Below are 25,511 nucleotides of genomic sequence, written 5' to 3' on the forward strand. Positions count from 1 at the left end.
AAACTAGAGCTTGAAAGTACATATTCAGCTCATTTTAGCACTCCCTGATACCGATGACATAATTTGTAATGTTGCATCACTAGTTCCATTTACTACTAATAGTAAAAAAGTTTATTTACATTGATTGAAAGAATAAGACACATACAGCAACTACATGAAACACAAACGTAAGAAAATTGAGGTATTTATAAAGAGAGCTAGAATTCCTAGCTACTGAATAAGAAATCCAGAATTCCTTTAACTATCTCGAAAGTTGAGGATCCAGGGGAGCTTTCCGGCGATACTAGTTTTTTTGAAGACCCCTCATCATCCATATATCCGCTAAAAATTACAGCTGCCCCCAGAACATTCAAAACTTTTTTTTGCTAAATGTCACACCACAATAACAAGTACTTTCCAAATAGATAGAAAAAAACATGCAGCAATAAAATGAACACACGACGAATACTAGTGCTGTGTGATATGGGAAATAAATCTATATTTATATCACAAAATCATGCCATGCCATTTTCTCTCGCTTTTCTGAGACAATAAAATGCACGGTATATTTATGTGGAAAAATAGCAATTTTGACAGCTTTTTAATTTGAATCGACATTTAAGTTACCTGCTGCAAATGTTAAATGCATCAAATAGTGCTACAACCTAAAACTATCCAGAAAAGAACGTCAAATGCAAAGATACCGAATAGTCTACAGATACTTGTGCTTTTCACATTCGAAACAGTATATTAAGTTAGCATATCATCAACTCATCGGCAGCGCTAGACGTCCAATCCATTTTGACAAAATGGATTGGACGTCTAGCGCCGTCAGTGGCACTGTAGCATGAGCATTCACAGCTAGTCCTCCCAGTTCAAAACAATTGGGCATCTATTGTTGTGTGGCAGCCAAAGGGTTCATAATTATTATCAAGGCCGGGCAAATTTGTGGCAAAAACAACCAAGTTAACTTATCAATTAATGATCGGACTGTCTGAATCTGTTATCAATCTTATGCTACTAATCTTGTGTTTTCAGTAATACATATTTCTATTGGCTTTTACAATAAAATTTACTATAAACTTTGTAATGATCGAAATATGTGTACGCCAATGCGATTGCGTTAATCTCAAGTGATGAATTGCAATGAAAATGTGTAATCATTGCCCAGCCCTAATTAATAAGTATATATGTTGAATTTTTCAATTGTATTGCATGCATTACTCACGTATGGTTAGCAATTGCCTAACTATTGTGTTGAGGCTGATTGGTGGTGCTACAATGGCAATGGAATCCCGTCACATTGGGTTTTTATCTGCTGACCAAAATGTGCATTGCAGGAACAGGTGTTTTTTTATGGTGATAATGTCGATAGACATGTAAAATGTCAATTCAAAGTTTGGTATTGTTTTGGCGATATATATTGTCATATCATACAGCACTAGTTTTTACATTGATGAAACTCCTCAACTCAGTTCAACATAGCTGCTAAGAGCTTAAGTGTCGACAAAGCATTAATGATATATAACATTGAGAGAAGGTTGGTTTTGCAGATACATATTGTACAGCACTATTTACTGTCTTTTGGTTTGTTGTTCTTTTAGTATTGGTGTGCTGCGTTGCCAGGCAGGAGAAGCACGCGGTGGCTGATGGCCTGCTCCATGGCGCGTTTGAAAGCCCAATAGGAGGAGGAGATGACAGGCAGCAGAAGCCGGTTGGACTCGGGCTCGCTCTGCGGGAAGAGACCCTCCTCCCGCCGCAGCTGCTCCGCTTCATCATTATCGTCGTCGTCGCTTTCGACTCCGTCCCGAGGGCGGAGGAAGGAAATGGTGGGAGTCGGCAGGAGCCCGGCGGCCGGCAGTATTGATGATCCTGTGGCGAAGAGGAGGAGGTCCTGCAGGGAGACGGAGCTGTGGCCCACTGCCACGAGAAGGAGGTGGAAGAGGCGGGGGAGGAATAAAGAGAAGGTGGAATGAAGGGATTGAGGAGAGGAAGATGGTGGAGTGAGGAGGAAGATGATTAGCGAAGAGATAGAAAGTGGAGTGAGGAAGATGATTAAAGAGAAGGGGGGAAAAAGTGTAAGTAAGTGTAAGTGTGGGAGAAGAGAAAGAGGGTGGAGTGAGTAGGAAGAGAACAAGGGAATAAGAGTAGAATGAAAAAAGAAGTAGCAAGAGTGGGAGAAGAGGAGAAAGAAGGTGGCGTGAGAAGAATGAGGTAGGGAAAGAAAAAAAAGGCAGTTGAAGACGGGGAAAAAGAAGGGGGGAAAAGGAGTAATAAGATAAAGGGGGGGAAGAGGTGTAGTAATGGAAGGTGGAGTGAGGATAAAGAAGCAAGGAAAAATGAGGAAAAGGAAAAAGGAGGAGCAAGTATGGGAGATGAGGAGGAAAAAGTAGCAGTGAAGAGATTAAGAAGGAGGAGTAGTAGAGAAGAGGGAAAGGTGGCAAATGAGAACAAAGAGGATGAAAAGTAGGTGAAGAGGAAACAAATAGGAAGAGGATAGAATTTGAGGCAGGAAGAAGGACAGGTGGGGAAGGAGAAAACAGAGTTAAGTGTGTGTCAAGGAAAAGAAACCAAGAAAGCCAGCCAGTTCAGCAATGAGGAGGTGGTGAAAGATGAGAGCAGAAAGAAGAGGTAGAAAGAGAAAGGCAGTGGGGGATGGATGGAGGGGAAAAGACAGGGTGTAAGAGACAATAGAAGCAATGGAAATGAGTGTGGGGAAGTGGTGAGCGCGAGTCACCTTCGGTCTCCGACAGGAAGCGCCTCCAGAAGGACACCAGGCAGCTCTCCGTGCTAAGGTGTCGTTGGTCGTGCGACACCTCCACCGTGAAAAGTCTGTCCAGCCTCTCCGCTGACACCACATCCGCCTCGCAGAACACGTCACGGAACACCGACGGAAACAGCTGCACCTGATCAATGAGGTCGTACTTCGTCATACTGGATGTGAGCGCGCTCAACCGGTTGATGCCTGAATTTACTGTACATTTAACCAAGTATACTGTACATAAAAAAACATTGCAGGGATGCATAAGTACACGAAAATAATAATAATAACAAAAACTAAATATTGGAAATTAAATTAAAAACAAACTTAAAAATAGCCCCGCCTACTTGCCTAGACTTAGTTGGGATAGTTTCCAGCACCCCCATAAACTGCGTAAGGATAAACTGCACAGAAGATGATTGAATGAATGAACTAAAAATGGAAAAATTCCTACACATAAAGAAAATAATAATAAAAGGAAATAGAGGAAAGTACGTATAGCACATTATCTAAAATTAGAAAAAAAAAAAAATTTTGCTTTAAAGTGAAAATAAAGATTTGGGGAAAAATGAGAATATAGAAAATATATTAATTAGGGCTGTCAAAATTATCGCGTTGACGAGCGGTAATCAATTTTTTAAAAATTAATCCCGTTAAAATATTTGACGCAAGTAACGCACAAATGCCCCGCTCAAACAGATTAAAATGAGAGCACAGTGAAAGGTGTACTTGTTATGTTTTTCGGAGTTTTGGCGCCCTCTGCTGGCGCTTGGGTGCGGCTGATTTTATAGGCTTCAGCACCCATGAGCATTGTGTAAGTAATTATTGACATCAACAATGGCGGGCTACTAGTTTATTTTTTGATTGAAAATTTTACAAATTTTATTAAAATGAAAACATTAAGAGGGGTTTTGATATAACATTTCTATAACTTGTCTTTTAAGAACTACAAGTCTTTCTATCCATGGATCGCTTTAACAGAATGTTAATAATGGTAATGCCATCTTGATTTATTGTTATAATAAAGAAATACAGTACTTATGTACCGTATGCTGAATGTATATATCCATCTTGTGTCTTATCTTTCCATTCCAACAATAATTTACAGAAAAATATGGCATATTTTATAGATGGTTTGAATTGCGATTAATTAATTTTTAAGCTGTAATTAACTCGATTAAAAATTTTAATCGTTTGACACCCCTAATATTAATTTAAATGTTAAAATACAAAAAAATTAACATTTAAACTGAAAATAAAAATAAAAAAATAGAAAAGATAAAAAGGCAAGGATTAATCTATTATTCCTACTTTTTTAAGATATTAATTTCAAAAATGATTTTTAATTAATTATCCATATTTTCTAATTTGTTTTTTGTCTCTATGACATTTCAAACTACAGGATATACTTATTTTTTAAATGAAAAATTCAATATATTTTCTTATGCATCCTCCATTGCTTTATGTACATTTGTTAACTCATTGGCTGCCATTGTAGGTCCTGGATGACCCGGATATGCACTAAAATCAGCATAAGGTAAAATCAACAGGAGGTGACCCATAAATGACCTAAAATTAACTCATATCATTTGCCATTGACAGTGCTAGACGTTCATTTCATTTGAACTGGAAGGGTGGTAGCGACTGATGCTAGTGTAACTCAAATATGCTGCAGAAGGATGATTGGACACCACTAGATTGGACATTTAGCATCATCAATGAATTGAAAAAGTTCAATATAAATTCAGGCATCAAGGAGTTAAGTCCTGACGACGACTTTTCATTGGATTTGTCAAATATGGCCACTTCAAAGCTCTCACCTGATTGAAGACTCCGAGCGTCTGCAGGCCTTCTCGAAACCTGTGCGGCAGACAACGGCAGATATTTTTTTCTCCACGGGTCGCAAAGGGGTGTTCCGGCATGCGAAGCGGTGTGGCTTACCTGCGGAGAGGGAGCTGCATCCTGGTAATCAGTGCGAAGCCGACCAAATCCTCCACCAGCTTGTCTCTCTCTTTCAAGCTCCCGATTGGCCGCTTGCAACCCGCCGCTTCCAGGAAGTCCTCGCCGAGCGACGCTGCGTCTCTCAGCTCTTCCAAAGACTCCGCCATTGCGATCTAGGAGTAGCCAGTCATGGCAATTGTATCAGTCTACGACCCTCCCACTTCAAATAGATTTAACATGTACTTGTGATACTCCTTTCAATTAACAGCTGAAGTATAAAAATTCCTTTCATCGCCTCAACCAAAATAGCCTTAAGGCAGCCATGTTGGTGGGGGCAACATTCCCATCATAGTCAATGGATTGACATAATTAACTTGTTTCTCAGTTAACTTTGTTTTTTAATGATTTTGTGTAATGATGATGACGTTTGTAATGATGCCATTTACTACATTCATTCACTCCATACTCCCCACTTCAAATGGCTTGGATGTCTAATAGTGATAAACTCATTTAAAGACTTAATTCAGCAGCCAAAAAGCGAAAGAGGAGGCAGGGGTTCTTTTCAGCTTACTGCTTTGACGTAGGCGGCAATTCTTGTGTGCTGCGTCAAGTGCGTGATGTCCAATGGCTGGTTGGCCGGGAAGTTGAACAGACATTGGTAGAGCGCCCGTGAGAAGAAGCCCACCGCCGGACCACCACACACCAGTGACAGCGACAGCAGACAGCCCACGTCGAAATACGAGTCATTGCGTAACGCTGCATACAAGCGCACGCTGATTGGAAATCGCTCGATGGTTTCCCGCACCCGGTCGTACCTTGAGGGAGAAGGGCGAGGTTTTTACACCCGGGCGGTCCTTCGAACACGTCCGATTCTTGAATCTGCTCCGTCATCAACGTGAAGAACTTCTCTCTGGCCGCATTGTCGCTCAAAATGTCGTCGGACGACATATTCTGTCGGCTGTATGAGAACCTGCGTGAAAACGAGACCAGGTTGACGCTGCAGCAGAGTTGTCTTGGAAACTCCGACGGGCAGATGTGGGTAGTAATGAGTTACATTTACTCCGTTACATTTGCTTGAATCATTTTTTGAGAAAAATGTACTAATGACTACTTTTATTTTGAGTAATATTATTTTGAAGCACTGTTGTTTTCGTCAACAATGACGATAACGAAAATATTTCGTCGATGAACAATTTTTTCATGACAATGACTGAAACAGCTAAAAACATGGCTTGGAAGACTAGGACATAATGAGATGAATGCCAGTTTTCATTTGACGAGACGACTACGTGATGAAAATGCGACATCGTCTCTGTCATATGTTCACAATGTGCGACATTTTCATATTGTATGTGGATTACGTCAGCTTGCATTGTAGTAGTGTTTGGGTCGTGTCACTCATGTGAGATGAGCTGCGCCTCTCTCTCCCTCTCCTCACCGGAGTCTAGAATGTATCTCAAGCAAGGCTGCACTCCATTTTGCTTGTTTGGAAACACGGCAAGATTTGTTGTTGTTTTTTTTTATCATGAGAGAATATGCAATATTGTTTTAGCCTTCAAAGATCTGTGTTGACTGCTGAGTGATCATCAGACGCTAAATGTAACTCCTCGTGTTAACATAGCATTCGCGTAAGCATTAGCTTCAGAATGGTGAGCGTCCTCTTAAAATGTTGGCCAGTCTAGAGCAGAGCCACTTAGCTTGTCTGGTCAGTAATGGCAGATGTCTTTTATGTAGAACAATATATTTAAGCAAATTTTGGCAAGCCATTCTGTGTGTCACATTTGCTTTATTATTATTTTTTAATTAATAATTTCAACAATCTCAGCATTAGCCTTTGTAGCGTTTTCTTTCGACTCTCGGGCTCACGTTCTAAATACTGATGCTGTGAAATTAAACTAAACTTAAAGTTGCTTCAATTTCTTGCTGCGGATCTTCCCTGTAATATTGTCGTACATGCAGACACAGTTGTTGCGTATTTTAGTGAAGAAATAGTCCAATTTCCACCTATTCTTGAAGCGTCAACTGTCGCAGTCAACTTTTTTTTATTGATTATCGCCATTTTAGAAAATTGGAAGTAAAGGGTCCCACGGGGTAATGTTGCTTAGAGTGCTGCTGCCTTTTAGTGGGTAAAGGAGGAGCAGCATTTAGTGTGTAAGCTACTTCATATGCTGGTAGCAGTACTGCTGACCAATTTACTAAGTCTGTGTGCGGGCCAGACGTTATTGATTTTATGACAGAGGTTGGGGGCCGGATAAAATTTGACCATGGGCCACATTTGGCCCCCGGGCCGGAGTTTAGACATGTCTGTCGTAGACGCTACAATATGTGCTTGTCTGTTAACGTTCATTTGAAATTGTTGGAGACCTTTACTTTTGGCCTAAAACTTTGAATTTTACATACGAAAACATTTTGAGTAACTGTCGACTAAAACTGGACGAAATTTGTATGAGATTTCATAGACGAAAACATTTTGAAATGACGATATAGGAAAAAGACTAATAAGTATTTTGTTTGAAAGAATAAGACTAAGACAAAAATTAAAAGGGGGACCAAAAACAATGTTTGCAAAGTAAAGCTACTCTTATTTGAGAACAATTTTTGGTTACTCTACGCACCTCTGCCAACGGGTGACATACCTGAATGACAGCCGTAACGAGGGGTCGAAGTCGGGCCGCCTGACCAGCTCAAGAGCTGCCGGGAGCACCTGGTCGTCAACCACTTCTACCAGCAGCTCGGCTAATTGAGCCACGGGCGTTAACGCCTGCAGGAGCTCTTCTGGAGACGCCAAGGATAAGGACGGTTTTTTGCAGGTAAGGGGCAGCGGGGTAGCAGGGAGCAGACGCTTGGATGCAAGAGCTCTCCTCGGCGCAGCTTGAGGAGATGCCACCAGGGATGCTGTGGAATTGTGATATACTATGTCATCGCGAAGGTGGTACACATGTTAGAGGTACATGTCAGCATGAAATGGGAAATATGAAAGTAGGAAAGAGGTAATATGTCCTCCAGGACTGGCCAGCCCAGTCGCCAGACATTAACATCATTGAGCACGTCTGGGGTAGGATGAAAGAGGAAGCATGGAAGACGAAACCCAAGAATGTTGATGAACTCTGGGAGGCATGCAAGACTGCTTTCTTTGATGTTCCTGATGACTTCATCAATAAATTGTCTGAATCCTTGCCGAACCGCATGGATGCAGTCCTTCAAGCCCATGGAAGTCATACAAAATATTAAATTTGGATTTCACAGCACCACTACTTAATTTGCTTATGATATGTAAGATTTTCTGTTTGAAGTACATTTTTTGTTCAATTTTCACACTACTTTCTGTAGGCGACAAAACTTTAGTCTTGCCAAAATTTGACCTTTATGTCTTGATTAAATGATATATTTGTTTCACTGAAAAAAGATATAATTTAGTACATTCAACATCATTTGGGAGGGTCTTAGCTTTGATATGAGCCATTTCTGAAACCAATTGAATAATTAAAAGTCAGGTTATTAGCAAATGTTTCTACAAAATGGATAATCAACAAGACTTTTGTAAGGGACTGTAGTACAAGTAATATTTCACACCTTTTCCGTCAGTGCACTTTGTACATTCTGGACAGGCCCAGTCATTGGTGTCCACTTTGAGTCCAGAACATTTCCTGTGCGTTCCTCTGGATCCGCATAGCAGACAGCGGATGGCCTGGAACCACCTTTAAGAGAGATCATTTGCGACCTCAGCCAATGAGTGACTGTAATGCGGCAGTCCCGAGCGCCAGGACTCACCCGGTCTTGGCAGAGTGCGCACGTCCATTGACGCAGAGGCACTCGTGGGCGTCGCAGTGCATGTAAACCTCCAGCAGGTCGGCGTACGCGTTGGTCTCCAACTCCCATGATGCATCTCTACAGAACAGCGACAACCGAGTTGTTGAGTGGCGCCTCGTATCAGTGTTTGTACACCTTTTTCATTGCCAAATTCAAGTCCTTTTAAAGGGGAAGTTCAGAATTTTTGACATCAGGCTTATTCTTCGAGTTGGGGGGGGTTAAATAGTCAGTAGAGTTGATTGAGAAAAATTCCGTATCGTTTGTTAGTCTTTTATTATTTTCAGGGCTCCACAGTGATTATGCTAATGCAAGTCAATATGGCCAGTTAGCATGCTAATAAAAACCGATATTCACAGATCTAACATAGTCAAATAAATTAAAAACGCAGCCCAATGTTCAAGAAACCCCTGCAGCCAAAACAATGTCTCACCAAACTGCCGTAATTCATTTAATTCTGCGGGACTATTTTTTTCTATGCGTAATGGCACCACAATAGAGGGGAGTGCTGTGGCCACTCGTATTCACCTTGGTCTGCTATGCAGAGCGTTCACGGAAGGACGTCAAAATGGTGAAATGTGCTTTTAGAAGTTGTGGAAACATACAGAAGAAATGGACAAAGGAAAGTGTCCACCGCCTGACTATGAAGAACGAGGAACGATATAAAATGTGGTTACTCTGCTGGATATGACATACACACACACCGGTGGAAAAGTACTGCTTTGGAGTATTTGCAGCGCCCATTTTCATCGGTATCCTCTCCTGTTACCCAATTGCTGTGCCTTCAAGTGTCCAAACGTCTTCAAGAGCTTCCGATAAACAGGTAAAAAAAAAAAAAAAAATCATATATGAAAATATATCACATATATGTGCATGCACACCTCGATATCGCAGCTCGCGTTAGTGAGGCTTGTAACAAACGCCATGCATATTTATGGTTCGCGTTTTTAAATTGGAAACAATGGTCAATGTTCTGTCCAATATCTCACGAAGTGCATTTTTCCTTCGTGCTATTATTTTAACAGCCGTTTGACAGGAAGGAAGTACTGTGGCTGCCATTTTTGTAGTATTTTAGTCAATCCGTCGTTTGGTGAGAGCTGGTTGTGTTGTTTGTACCTTCGAAGGGATCGTCTTTTCACTCAGATTCATTTTTGGATGCGACAGTGCAGCACAATAAAGCACCTGGAGCTCGGACACTACCTCCCGACTCCCGTATTCATTTTGAATGGAGTTTGGCTGACTGTACACTTGTGTTCACTCACACACACAGACACACAGACACACACACACACAAGGGGAACAGTACAGTCAATTTCCAGATCACCATCCTGAATGCAGTAAATCCTTCCACTTCGGGTTTGGATTTGGTTTACGAATCGTTCGTAGGTTATGTGCGTGAGCAACCGCCGTTTTTGTACACTCCCACACACAGACACGTACTCTGACTCTTTCTCATTGGGACTAGTAGTCGGTAGTATGTAAATACCGGTAATCAATATGTCAATCATACACTTTTTTTTTTTTTACCTTTACTATTCGCCCCAGACACCTCAGCCAATCAGTTATTGAAGGGTTATTTATAATAAAAATTGTGAGTGAACTGGGGGATATTGGAATACTTTATCACTTTCATGAAAAATTGAGAAGAAACCTTTTGAGCGTACAGAGTGATAACTTGGTTTTCTATGTCCCTAGATAAGTGACACCTACCTAGCTTGTAATAAATAAAGGAATAAACCAAGAAGTAATCTCCGATTTGGTCTTTGGGAAAGCGTTGAACAGCGCTCCTAAATACGATTTAAAAAATAATTCTAAAACTTTTTTGCTGAACATGACATTCCGCGAATTCTTTTTTTAGATACTGTATTAGGGTTTACCTTATTCCGTGGTGCGGTTGTGTCTACAACACAGGCATATTATCATGACACATCTAACAAGCTACTTTTTACTGTGATCTTTAGGTGACCTGGAGATGCTTTATGTACACCCAGAAGAGGCTCCACTTTGTTTTCAACTCCATGAAGGCAAGGGCGCCAGCAAGCGAGGAATGCTGATGGTAGGCTCTATCAACTTTTTTTCCCATTAACAATTGCAGTCTACCCTTCTTATGTGTACATATCTCAATCAAATTTACTCTATTAGGGACTTCGAGATACAACTTGGAGTTTCCAACGCAAACAAAAAGATAGGTTGCCCGGAGGAGTTACGAGCCAACAACGCAGACATTCTGACAGAATCTGGTGGCGCATGTCCTGGAAAGACTGCAGGGTTCATCAGTGAAATTTGCTGATCCAGACTTTTATTTCAAGCCTCCAACTACAATTCCCCAGGCATCAAAAGGCCTGATAAATAAAGTCATTTTACATGTCAGTAGATTTAAAAAATAATTAGGCTGACATTTTCCTTTTTTCTTTTTAATAGATATTTTTGAATGTACTATAATAAAAAATAAAAAAAAAACACACACACACATATTGTCTTATTTGTGAAATGTGAAGGTTTAAAAGATCAGAAGTTTCTGGGTATGTAGGAGTTGTACTTAGAATAATTGCAAAGCATCTTCAGTTTCCCTAAAACCATTGTAGTTCCCAATGACAGAAGTGCACTTGTCACGGATGCAGGAGACGACACATGATGGAAGAACATGTCGCTGGCCTCTTCCCAGATGTTTGCCTTTCAACGCCCACTCAAGAACAACCCTATATGCCACCAATCGGAGTTGCCTAAAACAACAAAACCATAATACAGGGTGATTAAAAAAGAAAGTGCCAAAATCATCATGTGATAGATCAAAAAATTATATATGTTATTTAAAAAAGTTACAGAACTCTAGCTTGGACACATGTTCAATATTCCCAACACATAAGCAGCACTCTACTATATGCAGCTGGATTCAAAATGAGGGGGGGGGAAGTAGCGGCTTATAGTCCGCAAATTACGTAACTTCAAGTTTTTAAATCAAGTACTCTAAGGGGACAATCACCGGCAATTGAAATACATGAAATAATACTTGAAGTTATGCTCAACACATTTGCCTATGTCAGTTTTATAATGTTTTTAATTTTTGACATATTGCATGATAACACACATCCTTGTAAATAATTGCCATACTGCTACTGCTTTTTATATTGACATGCTTTTACTCTCACAATGCATTACTGTTGAGATGATATAGCTGCTTTCCTGAAGTAGAACTATGCTTAGAGTATACGAATATTCGCCCAGCGACAAAATAAAGCATGCAGGAATCCACTTACCTCATTGATAGCTGCCTGTTTTTTTCCAGTTGGTCTTGTCTACGAAGAAAAAAAGTTTCAAGAACACCTTTGTTGAGAAGTGGGAAAAAGTCTTGGTGTTCACTTGCAACCATTTATTGAGTTCTGAAAACAGTTCAGCTCCAATTCTTCACTGCATTTTGGGGGCGGGAAGTCGCTTCGTTGCCACAAAAAAGAAAAAAAAAAAAAAGCCGTGAAAAGACCAATGTGATATCCCTCCGCGCAGCCAGCTTGTTTTCTTCTCTGCAAGGCAACTGAATTACTAATGTTACTGTTCTTACTGCAGTTATTGACATACAATGGTAAGTTTTAATAACTTTATCCTGAAAACATAGCCAACACTATTGATTGCATGCGTCATCGGTGATTCTCCTACGTGCATATGTTGTTTTCATGAGCATGCTAATTGGCCATATTGACTTGCATTAGCATAGCCACTCCGGAGCCCTGAAGAATAATAGAAGACTAACAAACGATACGGAATATTTTGAAATCAACTCCACTGACTATTTAACCCCCCCCTAACTCGAAGAATAAGCCTGATGTCAAAAAATATGAACTTCCCCTTTAAGGACTTTTTTTTTTTTTGAGGCAGAAATAAAATATAGTGCCTTCTCACAAATACGGAAACGTCTTTCTAAATGTTTTACGACCCCAGAGGCTCGAGAAATTTAGTTTGAAAGGTGCTGATTCTGAAACCCACTGGGTTTTGTGGAGAACTCTGAACGTGTCCTATAGCAGACATGCTGGCGTAGTGATAGCCTGTTATTTGGTGGATGGACATATACTGTACACATCATGGCCAAGGAAAACTTGATAAAAAAGCTTTGTTAGAAGTTTGGGACACTTGAAATACGGCTTTTGAACCTTTAATTGTTAAGCTAAACGATGTCTCGATGTACGTTTGTGTGGAACTGTAGTTACAACAACATCAACAAAAAACTATTCCGTTCTCACAGGAACTAGTAAAGCTCTTTACAAGGCTCTTAGTATTACAATCTCTACTCTTCCTTAGAATAAGATAAATGCCTGTTTACTTGTGGAACAAGGGTAGTTGATGAAGAGCCAGGCGAGTAGGCCGAATCCTAGCAGCAACAAAGCCGAACAAAGTGGCTCTAAGCCGGATTAAATGGCCACTGGTAGAGTGCGTGTGAAAGTTGCCCAAAAAAATGTGACAAAAAGAGGAACTCGTGCTGCATGGGTACCCCTGTGGGTCGGGCCCGCCCCCCTCTCCAGGGTAGGGTGGGATTGGCGGGTTACAGTGCACTCCCGGGTCGGCAAATGTAATAATTATGATATAAATGAAATATAAAAAAAGAAAACTGATTTGTCCATGTAGACATGCGCAAAATTTGAAGCGTGAAGTAGAAAGGGATCACTGTAATCTAATTTTGGTATTAATCTACAAATTCTAACGCTGCAAGTCAAAATGGATTGGATGTCTGTCGCCATCATTGGCACTGAAAAATTATCGTTGACAGAGAATGAGTTCACGATTTATTCATTTGTTGACTAAATTTGACAATCTATTTTTGCAATTTATAACTTTTTATAAAGTTGTGGTCAAAAGTTTACATACACTTGTGAAGAACATAATGTCATGGCTCTCTTGAGTTTCCAGTTATTTCTACAACTCTGATTTTTCTCCGATAGAGTGATTGGAACAGATACTTCTTTGTCACAAAAAAAAATTCATGAAGTTTGGTTCTTTTATGACTTTATTATGGGTTAACAGAAAAAGTGATCAAATCTGCTGGGTCAAAAATATACATACATGTAGGCATGTGCCGGTGTGATATTTTGACGGTACGATAACCGTGAGCAAAAATACCGCGGTTTCACGGTATTGCAATTATAGCTCCAAACAATTTTGAGATGCATGGGTTAAATTTTTTTTTTTTTCCATTTATCAGGATTTTTTTTTTCCAGACCATAGTTGCAAATTGGAACATGAATATATTGTTAAAATAAATAAATTATCAATATATATATATATTTTTTTTTAAATAAAATTAAACTCAATATGACTTATAGACTATACTCACAGCCACAGCTGAAGTTGCTCAAGATTAGAGCAAGAACAAAATAATTTCTATAAAAAAGTAAAAACACTTCTGAATAATTTTTATTTTTATTTATACTGCATGACTTTTTTTTTGAGGGTGGAAAACCTTAAGTGAAGTTTTGCCATTTTCAGCCACTGTGTCAACCCTAGTCTACATGATGTCATGCCTTTGTGTTAAAAAGAACATAAAGAATTCATAAGTTAGTTAAAAATGTATAAGTTAGTTAAAATGTCAATATTGTTGTGGAAAGGTTTCATCTAAAAAATAAAATAAAAAAAACAAAACATTGGGAGTAGAGCTGGGCGGTAAACCGAAAATTTACCGTCACCGAAATTCTTCACGATGACCGACGTAATTTTGACCATGTCGGTAAATTCGGTAAATTAATAAAACAGGAAAATAGTCTTTTCATCCCGCTTTGACTGTGTTGTTCGTCTATGCTCATTCCCCTTTAAGAAAGCAGTGAATGTACTTACGTAGGGAGTCACGTGATCATCAGGAAGCCAATCAAACAGAAGCCCGGTAAGCTAACGCTAGCAGCTAATGCTACAAGCAAAACGTGATGGAGTGTGGCTTAAGGGAGGTTCGCTAAACTTTCACCCGACATTTAATAGACTCTTGGTGGCATCCAGACGGGCTTTCACCAGCTGTCCTCCCTTGTTCTCACAATTTCCGGAGATGGTGCTTTCAGTGCTTTCTACCGGTAGCCAGGCCACAGGCTAACGCTAGCCGCTAACGCTAGCGGCTGCTGAACGTGATGGAGTCGGATAGCGGCTCTAACCTTGTCGAAACGGCTGAATTTAATGAGTGGATTGGGCATGGACTGCATCTAGCAATTACTATGTCGCGTTATTTTGTATCTGACTGTGTGTGATTTCTCTGATAGCTTTTGTGATGGTAAAGCATTCAGCATAAAGCACAAATGGCCCCAGCTATTTTTCTGTATGTGTTTAATTCTGTGTCATTATTGCTATCATAAAATCTTAAGTGTTTCATTTGCAGAAGATCAATATAGCTTTAATGTGTGTCTGTCTGTCTGTTTGGGGGTTCATGTATGTGTGCATTTATTAAAAAATGCACTGGGGGGGAGACCCTGAAACCATAAAGTAAACACTTGTATTGAATAATTATGTCACAGCAGCCATTAACAATAAATTGTCTTTTTGAAGTGTACTGTTCGAGCTGCAAGTCATTTGTGTTACAATGACATGTTTGCACAGGCATATCGATTTTGACAATGTACATTGTTCAAGCCATACACTCTGTTATAAATGCTCATACTTGAATTCTTATTGTTTACAATTCATTTGTATAAACCTAATGTCTAGACTGCATGTACATTTGTTAAATATATCAAATTGAATGATGGTAACTAAATCAACAAGAAACTGTTAATCTGTATTTCATGCATTGATTCAGATTTTCAAATTATATAACAGTCCGCTTGGACGACTTTATCGTCATTTATCGTTATCGAGATAAATCTGCTCCATTTATCGTGATACATGTTTAAGGCCATATCGCCCACCCCTAATTGGGAGTGAGACCTCCTCTTGATCCAGCGAACGTGGATTTGTGCTTAGGGCAAGATCATCTTTCGCAATTAGCAATCTTTGATGCTTTCACTTTTTCCCCTTCATTCAAGCGAATCAAGCTTGTTTTCTCACTTTGCGGCTGTCACACTCAACAAAGTTGCTCTCCCAGGTAAGCCTAGGCTAACAATCATCTTTGTAAGCTTTAGTTAGTTTTTATATTGAATTTAAAAGGAAAATGTGTGTCTTGTTTTTGGCGAACTTTTTCCATGGTGCTAATCTGTTGAAGCTACTCACATGGAAAAATCTAATTGTACAACATTTTAAATGTATTCATTTTGTATATTACACTTACCACGATTTGAGAGCTCAATAAATTGAAGAACAGTACGCCTTATGTTTGGAGTAATTGTTTTTGGGTTAGCTGGCTGGCTAGCCGATAGCGTCATTTTCACACACAGCAACAAACGGGAGGGGGTGAGCGCTGCTGCGCCAAGCCGCTTCTGGCTGCATTTTTGACACAAGAAAAATAGCGAATACCGAACTACGGTCTGACGGAAATTTTTAGTGGTTTTGAAACCGCGACGTTTTCACACCACGGTAAACCGTGAAACCGGTAACCGGCACATGCCTACATACATGGATCTGAAAAAGCGAATCATTGACCTGAACAAGTCAGGAAAGTCACTTGGAGCCATTTCAAACAGCTGCAGGTCCCAAGAGCAACAGTGCAAACAATTGTAAGTATAAAGTGCATGGCACTGTTTTGTCACTGCCACGATCAGGAAGAAAACGCAATCTATCACCTGCTGCTGAGAGAAAATTGGTCAGGAGGGTGAAGATTCAACCGAAAATCACCAAAAAGCAGATCTGCCAAGAATTAGAAGCTGCTGAACAGAGGTGTCAGTGTCCACAGTCAAGCGTGTTTTGCATCTCCATTGACTGAGAGGCTGCCGTGCAAGAAGGAAGCCCTTGCTCCAAAAGCGGCACCTTAAGGCTCGACTGAAGTTTGCTGCTGATCACATGGACAAAGATAAGACCTTCTGGAGGAAAGTTCTGTGGTCAGACGAAACAAAAATCGAGCTGTTTGGCCACAATGCCCAGCAATATGTTTGGAGGAGAAAAGGTGAGGCCTTTAACCCCAAGTACACCATGCCTACCGTCAAGCAAGGTGGTGGTAGTATTATGCTGTGGGGCTGTTTTGCTGTCAATGGAACTGGTGCTTTACAGAGAGTAAATGGGATAATGAAGAAGGAGGATTACCTTCAAATTCTTCAAGATAACCTAACGTCATCAGCCCGAAGATTGGGTCTTGGGCGCAGTTGGGTGTTCCAACAGGACAATGACCCCAAACACACATCAAAAGTGGTAATGGAATGGCTAAATCAGGCTAGAATTAAGGTTTTTGAATGGCCTTCCCAAAGTCCTGACTTAAACCCCATTGAGAACTTGTGGACAATGCTGAAGAAACAAGTCCATGTCAGAAAGCCATCAAATTTAACTGAACTGCACCAATTCTGTCAAGAGAAGTGGTCAAAGATTCAACCAGAAGCTTGCCAGAAGCTTGTGGATGGCTACCAAAAGCGCCTAATTGAAGTGAAAATGGCCAAGGGACATGTTACCAAATATTAGCGCTGCTGTATGTATATTTTTGACCCATCAGATTTAATCACTTTTTTCTGTTCACCCATAATAAAGTCATTAAAGAACCAAACTTCATGAATGTTTTTTGTGACAAAGAAGCATCTGTTCCAATCACTCTATCGGAGAAAAATCAGAGTTGTAGAAATAACTGGAAACTCAAGTGAGCCATGATATTATGTTCTTCACAAGTGTATGTAAACTTTTGACCACAACTGTAATTTATGAATTCTAAAGCTGCCACCCTCTCCAGTCTGAATGTAATACGTCAGATGATGCGATGATTTTTTTAATCTATTAATTCTAACGCTGCCAGTCAAAATGGATTGGAAGTCCATTGCCGTTAATGCCCGTTTTAAATATAAATTTAACTAAATACTAAGGGTGTTAAAAAAAATATTGATTCTGAGATATATCGCGATATTACATCACGCAATTCTTGTATCGATTCAAAATCAGTCTGTGTCGATCCTACCACGTGTGTTTTTGGTGGAAATAAACAATACAGTGGCTGCACTTGTGCTCCTGTCCACTAATAAGCAGCTCGCAGCTGTGTTGCCTCCCTCTGCTGAAGTAACAACAACATCATGTGAGAGTTATCCCAGGTGGCTTCTTTACACTGTCGTCTCGCGGGATTTGGCGCCGTGGAGCAAAAGTTTCAACATGTGAATCATGATACAAATCGTATTGCCAGATATGAGGCTACAACCTTTGTAACTGTAAATCTCAAGGAGTATGTCAGTGGCAGCCAATGAGTTAAATTGGGTCGTGTACCTCTCGGGGATGTATATTCCCATGCGCAGCATCTCTTGCTGGTACTCGTCCTTGTTGTTACACAAAGTGCATCTGAAGAAGAAGAGTCCGGCGCTGTGCGCTTGTCGCTGACACACAAACACAGCTCACATGAGACGAGGCTGTTTCGCCACTGCATCTGATCGCGGCCTTACCTGCACGCAGTCTCGGTGGAACCAGCTAGCGTGACAGGACGGACACTTAAGGACGGCGTAGGACAGGTTCCCGTCAACGGCGTCCAAGCACACTGAGCAGGATTGAGGCAGGCTCAGGTCAGCGTTGACGCCGAGTGACTGGAACGGACTGTGGTCGGGACAGTAAGACCTGCACGCCACGCGTGTAGAAATGTCAGCGTTGTGCTGGAAGATATTTTTCACGCCGAGGACGCGGCGCTCACGGGAAGTTTTCGGCGAACTGCGACACAAAGCCGTTCTTGCGTCCGCACGGGAAGTGGACCATCTTTCTGCAGCTTTTCACGTAGCAGCCCACGCAGGCGCCCTTCTTCTTGCATACGCAGCACGTCTGAAACGCACGTCAAATTTTCCATGACATACTGACATAATAATTGTGCAAAATCCTCCTGTTGAGCCTCTTAATTGTAAATATTCTCTGACCTAACTTTAGCCTTCTTTACATTTTTTTCTTTCATTTTTAGCATTTTTGGTGAATAGTCTTTTTTTTTTTTATTTAAATAAAACAATTTCAAATCAGCAACAATTTTTTTTTATCATTGCTGAATCAGAGACATTGTTGACATCAAAATTGTACAAAATCCTTTTTCAGCTTCTTAATAGTAAATGTCTAACTTTATTTGAAATTTTAATGAAATATTAAAACTTGATCAAAAATTAAACATGAAACTTGTTCCTTTTATTTAAAAAAACACTAACAAAACAAGGACGAAAACTAAATATCTAATTTAGTTATCTTTGTAATAAAAATCAGTAAATGTTATTTCATTCATTTAGAAATATATGATTCAAAAATAGACAAATGATATATTTTACACATATAACTTTTTTTTTTTAAAAAAGGAAAACTTATTACTATTTACTTTTTAATTTTAACACTTGTGCAATTAAAAAAAGGTAATATTTTCTTATTTATTTTAAAATATTTTTAAACCTAAAATCAGAAATAATCTCATTTTTATTTAGATCTTTCCCCCTAAAAATCAAAAGAAAGATAGAATAGTGTTAAGTCTCTTACTGGTGTAGCCCTAATTAAACGCAAATTATTATATTTGTGATGAATAAAAATGAGACATTCATAAACATCTGAAACAAACATTCATAAACATCTGAAACAATGAAGTAACGCAGTTTTATAATATCCAACATCTGCCCTCCCTGATGGACATCTACTCCTCCCGGTGCCGAAGTATCAAAATACATAATCACTGGTGGCAGGCAGCACTGGTTGTCGGCAATGACATCAAAATGAAACCAACCAATCGCGCAGATCGTCGACTCTCCTGCTTGATGTCTTTCACCAGGAAGCCGAAGATGCCTTCGCTGTCTTTGCCTCGCTGGTAAACACCGCACGACGTTAACTGAATAAAGAACATGAGGACGAATGACTGATAGCACGACAAAGGAAAAAAACCTCTATAAATGAACTTGTGTGAATTTTAAGCCCTTGATGCTTGAAATTACAGTCAACAAATATACATCAGTAAGCATTGGAGGAATACATAAGGACATTAAAATAGTTAAAAAAAAAACAAAACAATATACTGTATATACCGATATATATAAAGTTTAAAAATACAACAAAAAAATGGGACAATCCCAAATTTAAAAAAAAAATCAAATTAAAAAGCAACAGATAATTAAATTATAATAACATTAAAAAGTTGAAAGTATTTTTTGAAAATATAAAATTAAATAAAAAGGAATACATTAATTTGCTCATTTTATATTCATTTTAGCAGTTTATCAAAAATTATTTAATTTTTTTGGTTGCACCAATCACTTTTCGCAGTTTTAGCTGTATTGTCCTATTTAATTTCCTGTATTTACCATTTTTGTATTAGTACTATTTTTAAGTACTTTTGCAATCCTCCAATCCTTTATGTAAATTTGTTAAAATGAAAAAACAGGCATCGAGGGGTTTAATTCAAAGAAACGAAACGTTCTGCTGACCAAGCAAAAGTAGTGCACAGCGATTTTGTCATCCTGCAGGGTGATTTTGTCCCCAAACAAGGCGGCATCATCCTCGGCGCTTAGGCACAAAACGCAACCTGAAGGACAACAGAAAGAAAATAGGTATATGCGGTAAAAGCAAGTCAAAATGTCAACGAAAAACTTCAGAACTAAATAAAAGAGGAAACAAATTACCGTGAATTTCGCTGTATTAGACATTTGTCAGTGTCAATGGCAGCCAATGAGTCAAAAATGTGGCTGGCCCGCAGTTTTCATTGATGGTATATGTGTGAATGAATTTCAAGGAGTTTTTCTACACCGTCCAATCCATTTGAAGTTTGAGGATTGATGTTCTTTGCCAACATCCCACTTCAAATGGATTGGACGTCCACTAGTGATAAACAAATTTTAAGAGTTAATTGAGTTTTCTCCACTATCAATGAAAGAGTAAAAAATAAAATGAAAATTAAATAAATTTTAAAAAACAATATTGTATTTTGCAAAAGTCAAAAAACAGGATTAAGACATTTTTGGGTCAACAAATTCTCCAGAAAATTCATCACCTTGTGGAAGAGTCGGTTAATTTGAGCATCAATTTGTTATCAATTCATAATGCAAGAAAACAAAGTAAAAAACAAACAAACAATAAACTCACGCGGGTCCAGCATTTTGCCAGCGTCAAGAACTTCTTGCGAGCGCCTTGCTTTCTTCTTCATGTTGGCCTAATCCAAGGTCAGAGGTAACAGATTACTGTGGAAAATGCCTCGATATTGCATTACTATAGATCTAGATGCTCAATGCACGCTGTCAGCTTGCAAAATGATAAAAATAGAAATAAAAGCAAATAGAAAATTAAAACAATGAAACATTTTTAACAAATCTTAAAAAGCATAAAAAATAAAAGGAAATTATCAATATATGATTGTTATATCTATTTTTTGTATCTAAATTTAATATTTACGGTTTTCATTTTGAGTTTTGTTTTTCAAGTTTCCCATTTTTAGAGTTATTTTTCAATTAAGGTTTCTACATTTCTATGTAATTACTATTATTTTCATGCATTTTACTATACATTTGTTCAATCTAAATTCAGATGGGGTTAAAGATAATAAGGAATGGGACGTACTACGTCATTGTTTGGATACGTCGCCATGCTGACAACATGACTTACTTCCGGTCCGGCAGACTCAACGCGGATTGAAACTTGTGGTAGTGCTAAGCCAATTCCTTTGTTGTATTCAAAAGAAAAAATAGGTGTGTATCAGAAGTTGCACTAGACTTTTTCGTTGTCTGTCATTTTGACTGACAGGGTCATAAAAATCCGGTCATAATCTATTTTTACCTGTCAGTTAAATTTTTAAAATGATAATAATGACATATTCAATAGTATTTAGTTTTCATTCATTTTTAATTAATATTCTGTACGAACAAGCTTAACAGAGAATCCACACCGTGCCATCACACATCAAGCAGATGAATATGTAACTTTTTCTCTGCAGTGACAAAAACAGCTGACTGTGGCCCCAGTAGGTAGGCTACATATGGAACAATGAAATTAACAGTTCACCTGCTGACGCCTGAACGCAGTCTCACACTCTGTACTCCCTCCTGACCTCCTTGCTGCCGGTTGCTCGCTCAGTAGTTGCCGAGGGCTGATTGCTTGTTTGTCTTTCATCCTCCACTGCATCAGTCCCTCTTTTTTATCAACTATTTCAACTATACTCTATTTTTCTTTTTTATCGACACCGTCGTCGTTTTGGGGCTTTTTGAAAAAACTTCGGACACTCAGTTGCCTTGACATTTTTCCGACGTCATGCATCAAGAGAGACAATAGCTAATTAATATGCTCACTCGCCACCCTGTGGCCTGGGGTGTGAATTGCAACCTGTCAAAATGACAGTTGGACTTCAGTTTTTTCCGTCACCGTTTTAAAAAAACGGTCAACAACGGAAAATATTCGGTTAACGCGACCCCTGGTGTGTATTGTTGTGTTTCCGATTGCCACAGCGTCTCCCACGGCGCAAAAGAGGTGAAGAAAACTGCACTCACTTTCCACCGCTTTCCTGCATCGAGGACCAATAAAAGGGGACACAAATATCAGAGATCACAAAGGCACAAAGGCTTGGGCCGCGGCGGTTCGTCGGAAAAGCATATCTTTTGACTATACTTCTGCTGGAATAAGAGTGTGTTCCGTCATTTCTACTCTCGTAAGTTGAACGATTTATCCACTGTTTTGGTTTCAATACACATTTTTTACCGTTGTGTAAATCTGCCTCGGTAGTAATGCTCACCTACATTTGTTGTGTTCCTAGGTAAACCTGCATATGAAATGCTGACAACACATCCCGATTGGTCACCATCTCTCTTCTTGGATGATTCTGAGGTCAAGCGCACCACATCGGAGCATTACGAGAGGTTGGAAAGGCGAAGTCGAAGAGTGCACGCTGAAACTTCAGCGGGAAAAGACCACCTATCTGTAGCCCCTTTGCAAGCAGAACAGGCAATGCAGACTATGGACGAGGGAGCCGTTCATAATGATGGGGATGTAGCAGAGGAAGAATTAACCGATGAGACCATTGCAGAATGTGACTTATGTCAGCTAAGGCTTGAGGAGGTAAATCGTCTAATGTAGAACAGATGTTTGAATAAAGAACTCGGAAAGCGGACAATGGGTAAGGAATTTCTGAAGGATGACAACAAAGTAAAATATTACACTGGACTTCCAGACATGGAAGTGGTTATGGGTCTGCTTTCATGCATCTTGCATAGTTTGTCGACGACAACTTCAAGAACTCTTTTACCATTTGAAATGCTTTTCCTCACTCTTATGCGCCTAAGGCTTAACTCGCCTTTAAAACACATTGCACACCTGTTTAATGTCAACAGAAAAACAGCCTCCAAAGCCTTTAGTGAGATGATAGATGTTTTGCATGCAACAATCAGCCCTTTGGTTCTCTGACCATCCAGAGAAGCATTACATGCAACTATGTCCTATCAATTTGTAGAGGCATCTGGCAGGTGTGTTGCTGTTATAACTGGACTGTTTTGAGATATTTACTCAGAAACCATCTAATCTAAAAGCCCTAGCCCAGTCACTTCCATTACAAACACAGTAATACAATGAGGGATCTAATTGGGGTAACACCACAGGGTTCCCTTTCATTACAACTGGGATTCTAGATAAACTACTTCCTGGTGATATGGTGTTGGCAGATAGAGGGTTTGATATATAAGACAGTGTGGTGCTCATGTGTGCATAAGTCAAGATCCCTGCTTTTACTAAATGCCGCAGCCAGCTTGAATGTGGAGAGCACTAGGAAAATTGCACACCTCCGCATACATGTGGAACAGGTGATTGGGAACATTCAGAATAAGTACACCATTTTGTCAAACAAGGTTCCTATTAGTTTTGTGCTACCATGTAAAAGGGAGGATGTTACCTTCCTTGATAGCTTGTGGTTGTTTGCTGTGCTCTTACAAACATGAACCCAAGTGTGGTTGTGAAAAGTAAATAAAATGTGAATACCAAAACCTGAGTAGAACAAGTTCTTGACAAACTGTACCTGCTTGTTGTTTACTTCAGCTCTTCATAATAAACAGGTGTAACAATTACAGGGTGAGGTGATTTAATGTTATGTTATTGTATTTGGAATATGCGCTGACAATGTTTGGACAGTGTTGTAGACAAGAACTGGGAATGGTAAGTTGCAATAGATTTATTTCAAGTAATGCAACTTCTCCAATGCAATATTTGAACTGACAGTTTAAAATCTTTATATTAGTGCAAACAAGGTCCACCCTCTGACAGGGGCAGCAAATATTATAATATATAATATTATAATAAACTATAAATATTATACTATATAAATACAAGATTAAAATATAACGTTTCTTTGTCTAAGCAGTTAAAAAAACAACAACAACAATTCACTGGCCTTAGGTAAATAATGAATGAGATAGTACCTTTTATCGTAGGCACCGTCTAACTGTTTGCATTACTCTAACACACTTAATATAATCAATCAGGGAATAGTATCGTTTCTCGTATTTACTGTTTGACTGCTTGTATTACACTAACGCACCCAATATAAAATAAATAGCACTCATACCATAGTTTAAGGAAAGCAAGCACACACCCTTCTTTCTGGCCACGGCCCGGCCCGCGAGAGCCTTCAAAAGACTGAATGTTTAACTAAGCGTTTTCATTTTTCTCGGGAACCTTTTGTTGACGTGTGATATGGTGACCTTGGAACGAGTTTGCCTCTTCGCCTGATGTGTATGTTTCGCCTTTCAGTTTGATCGCTGTCGTCCTGAATAAATTGTCAACTTGTTTTTGGTGAGCCTTCTTTAAACCTTTTAAAATTGAGTCAGTACAAAGCGTTAAGACTAAGGTGAGCACCGGATTGCCGGGATCCCGCCGGCCCGGCTTGTTGGGTCTGCGCTAGCGCGGATCTGGCGGTTCGGCTGGTGTGATTCCGGCGGTCTGGCTGGAAGGTCAGATTCCTTCAATAGCCAGGCAGAATAAATATGTACTTTAAAGTTCTTGCATTTCCATTTTAAGTATTGCAACTTCTCCAACACAGTATTTGAACTGATTAAATCCTTACATTAGTGCAAAATGACCCACACTCTGACGGGGGGCAGTAAATATTATAATATATAATATAATAAATTATAAAAAGTAATATACTATATAAATACAAGAGTAAAATGATGTCGTTTGTAGTCGATGAGGGCAGGTCGTCCAAATTGTTACTTCATGCCTTCTTTGGCAGCAAGTATGGGTCTAGTCGTTGATAAAAAGTAATTTTTGAAAAGTATCGGTTTGAGCCTCTACTGACAGCGTTTCCCTGTAACTCCCACCACAACTTTTGTTTTTTTTAACATAATTCCTGCCTAATATAAACTATCCCACGGTAAAGTAAACGGCAAGACTGGTTACAATCCGCGTTGAGTCTGTCGGACCGGAATTAAGTCATGTTGCCAACATGGCGGCGTATCAAAACAATGACGTAGTACGTCCCATTCCCTATTCACATATTTAAGAATACAGGCTGAATTATAGCCACCTTTAGGTCCATTTTCATAATCCAGCCCGTTTGAAAATTCGTCAAAATTTTGCTGAGTATTTTGGTGGGAAAAAATCTATATCTATGCATATGAGATATCTATGCTAAAACTCATTTGTCGCTGCACAATAAAAACAAAAATACATTCACTTTTGTAACGCTAAAAAACAAAGGAAAGCTGCCATTATTAGACAAAAGTCGAAACTAAAATATGGGATCAAAAATATTGACCAAAATTGGAGTGAAATACATAACATTCGAAATGTTTGCATTGCTAGAAGGTAGCGTTTCTCCTTAAGCATTTTTCTTTTACGAACGGAAACATGTAAAAGTCGCATTAACCAGATCGAAACTTGGACGAAATGTCAGTAAAAAGTGTACAAGTGGACCTACTTTAAGGTTTCCTTCGAAAATGTGTCACTTTACAGTTTTGTTGTCTTCCGATCTTACGGTCGTGCGTTTTCTTGATGGATATCCAACACTTTTTAAATTTCGCTCTTCTTT

The 25,511-nt window shown here is 39.3% G+C and overlaps 1 protein-coding gene across 2 annotated transcripts; it reads right to left on the reverse strand.

The window, feature by feature from the left end:
• Window positions 1-124: 124 nt before the first annotated feature.
• On the reverse strand, window positions 125-25,481 carry g2e3 (G2/M-phase specific E3 ubiquitin protein ligase). Of its 2 annotated transcripts, none has more exons than XM_057859621.1 (16): window positions 25,401-25,481; window positions 20,594-20,660; window positions 19,939-20,036; window positions 19,245-19,346; window positions 18,192-18,316; window positions 17,950-18,118; window positions 17,777-17,883; window positions 8,453-8,569; window positions 8,255-8,379; window positions 7,318-7,576; window positions 5,497-5,651; window positions 5,253-5,437; window positions 4,682-4,854; window positions 4,561-4,600; window positions 2,717-2,885; window positions 125-1,899 (listed from the first exon to the last, which is right to left on the reverse strand). In XM_057859621.1, exons 2-16 carry the CDS (start codon window positions 20,652-20,654, stop codon window positions 1,580-1,582), a joined length of 2,205 nt encoding a protein of 734 aa, XP_057715604.1. In that variant the 5' UTR covers window positions 20,655-20,660; window positions 25,401-25,481; the 3' UTR covers window positions 125-1,579. The 2 variants fall into 2 exon arrangements, with proteins under 2 accessions (XP_057715604.1, XP_057715606.1); XM_057859623.1 differs by having other exon boundaries at window positions 1,616-1,873.
• Between the last annotated feature and the right edge of the window lie 30 nt (window positions 25,482-25,511).

This window comes from Corythoichthys intestinalis, chromosome 15 (assembly GCF_030265065.1).
Source record: "Corythoichthys intestinalis isolate RoL2023-P3 chromosome 15, ASM3026506v1, whole genome shotgun sequence".
In the NCBI taxonomy this organism is placed as follows: Eukaryota; Metazoa; Chordata; class Actinopteri; order Syngnathiformes; family Syngnathidae; genus Corythoichthys; species Corythoichthys intestinalis.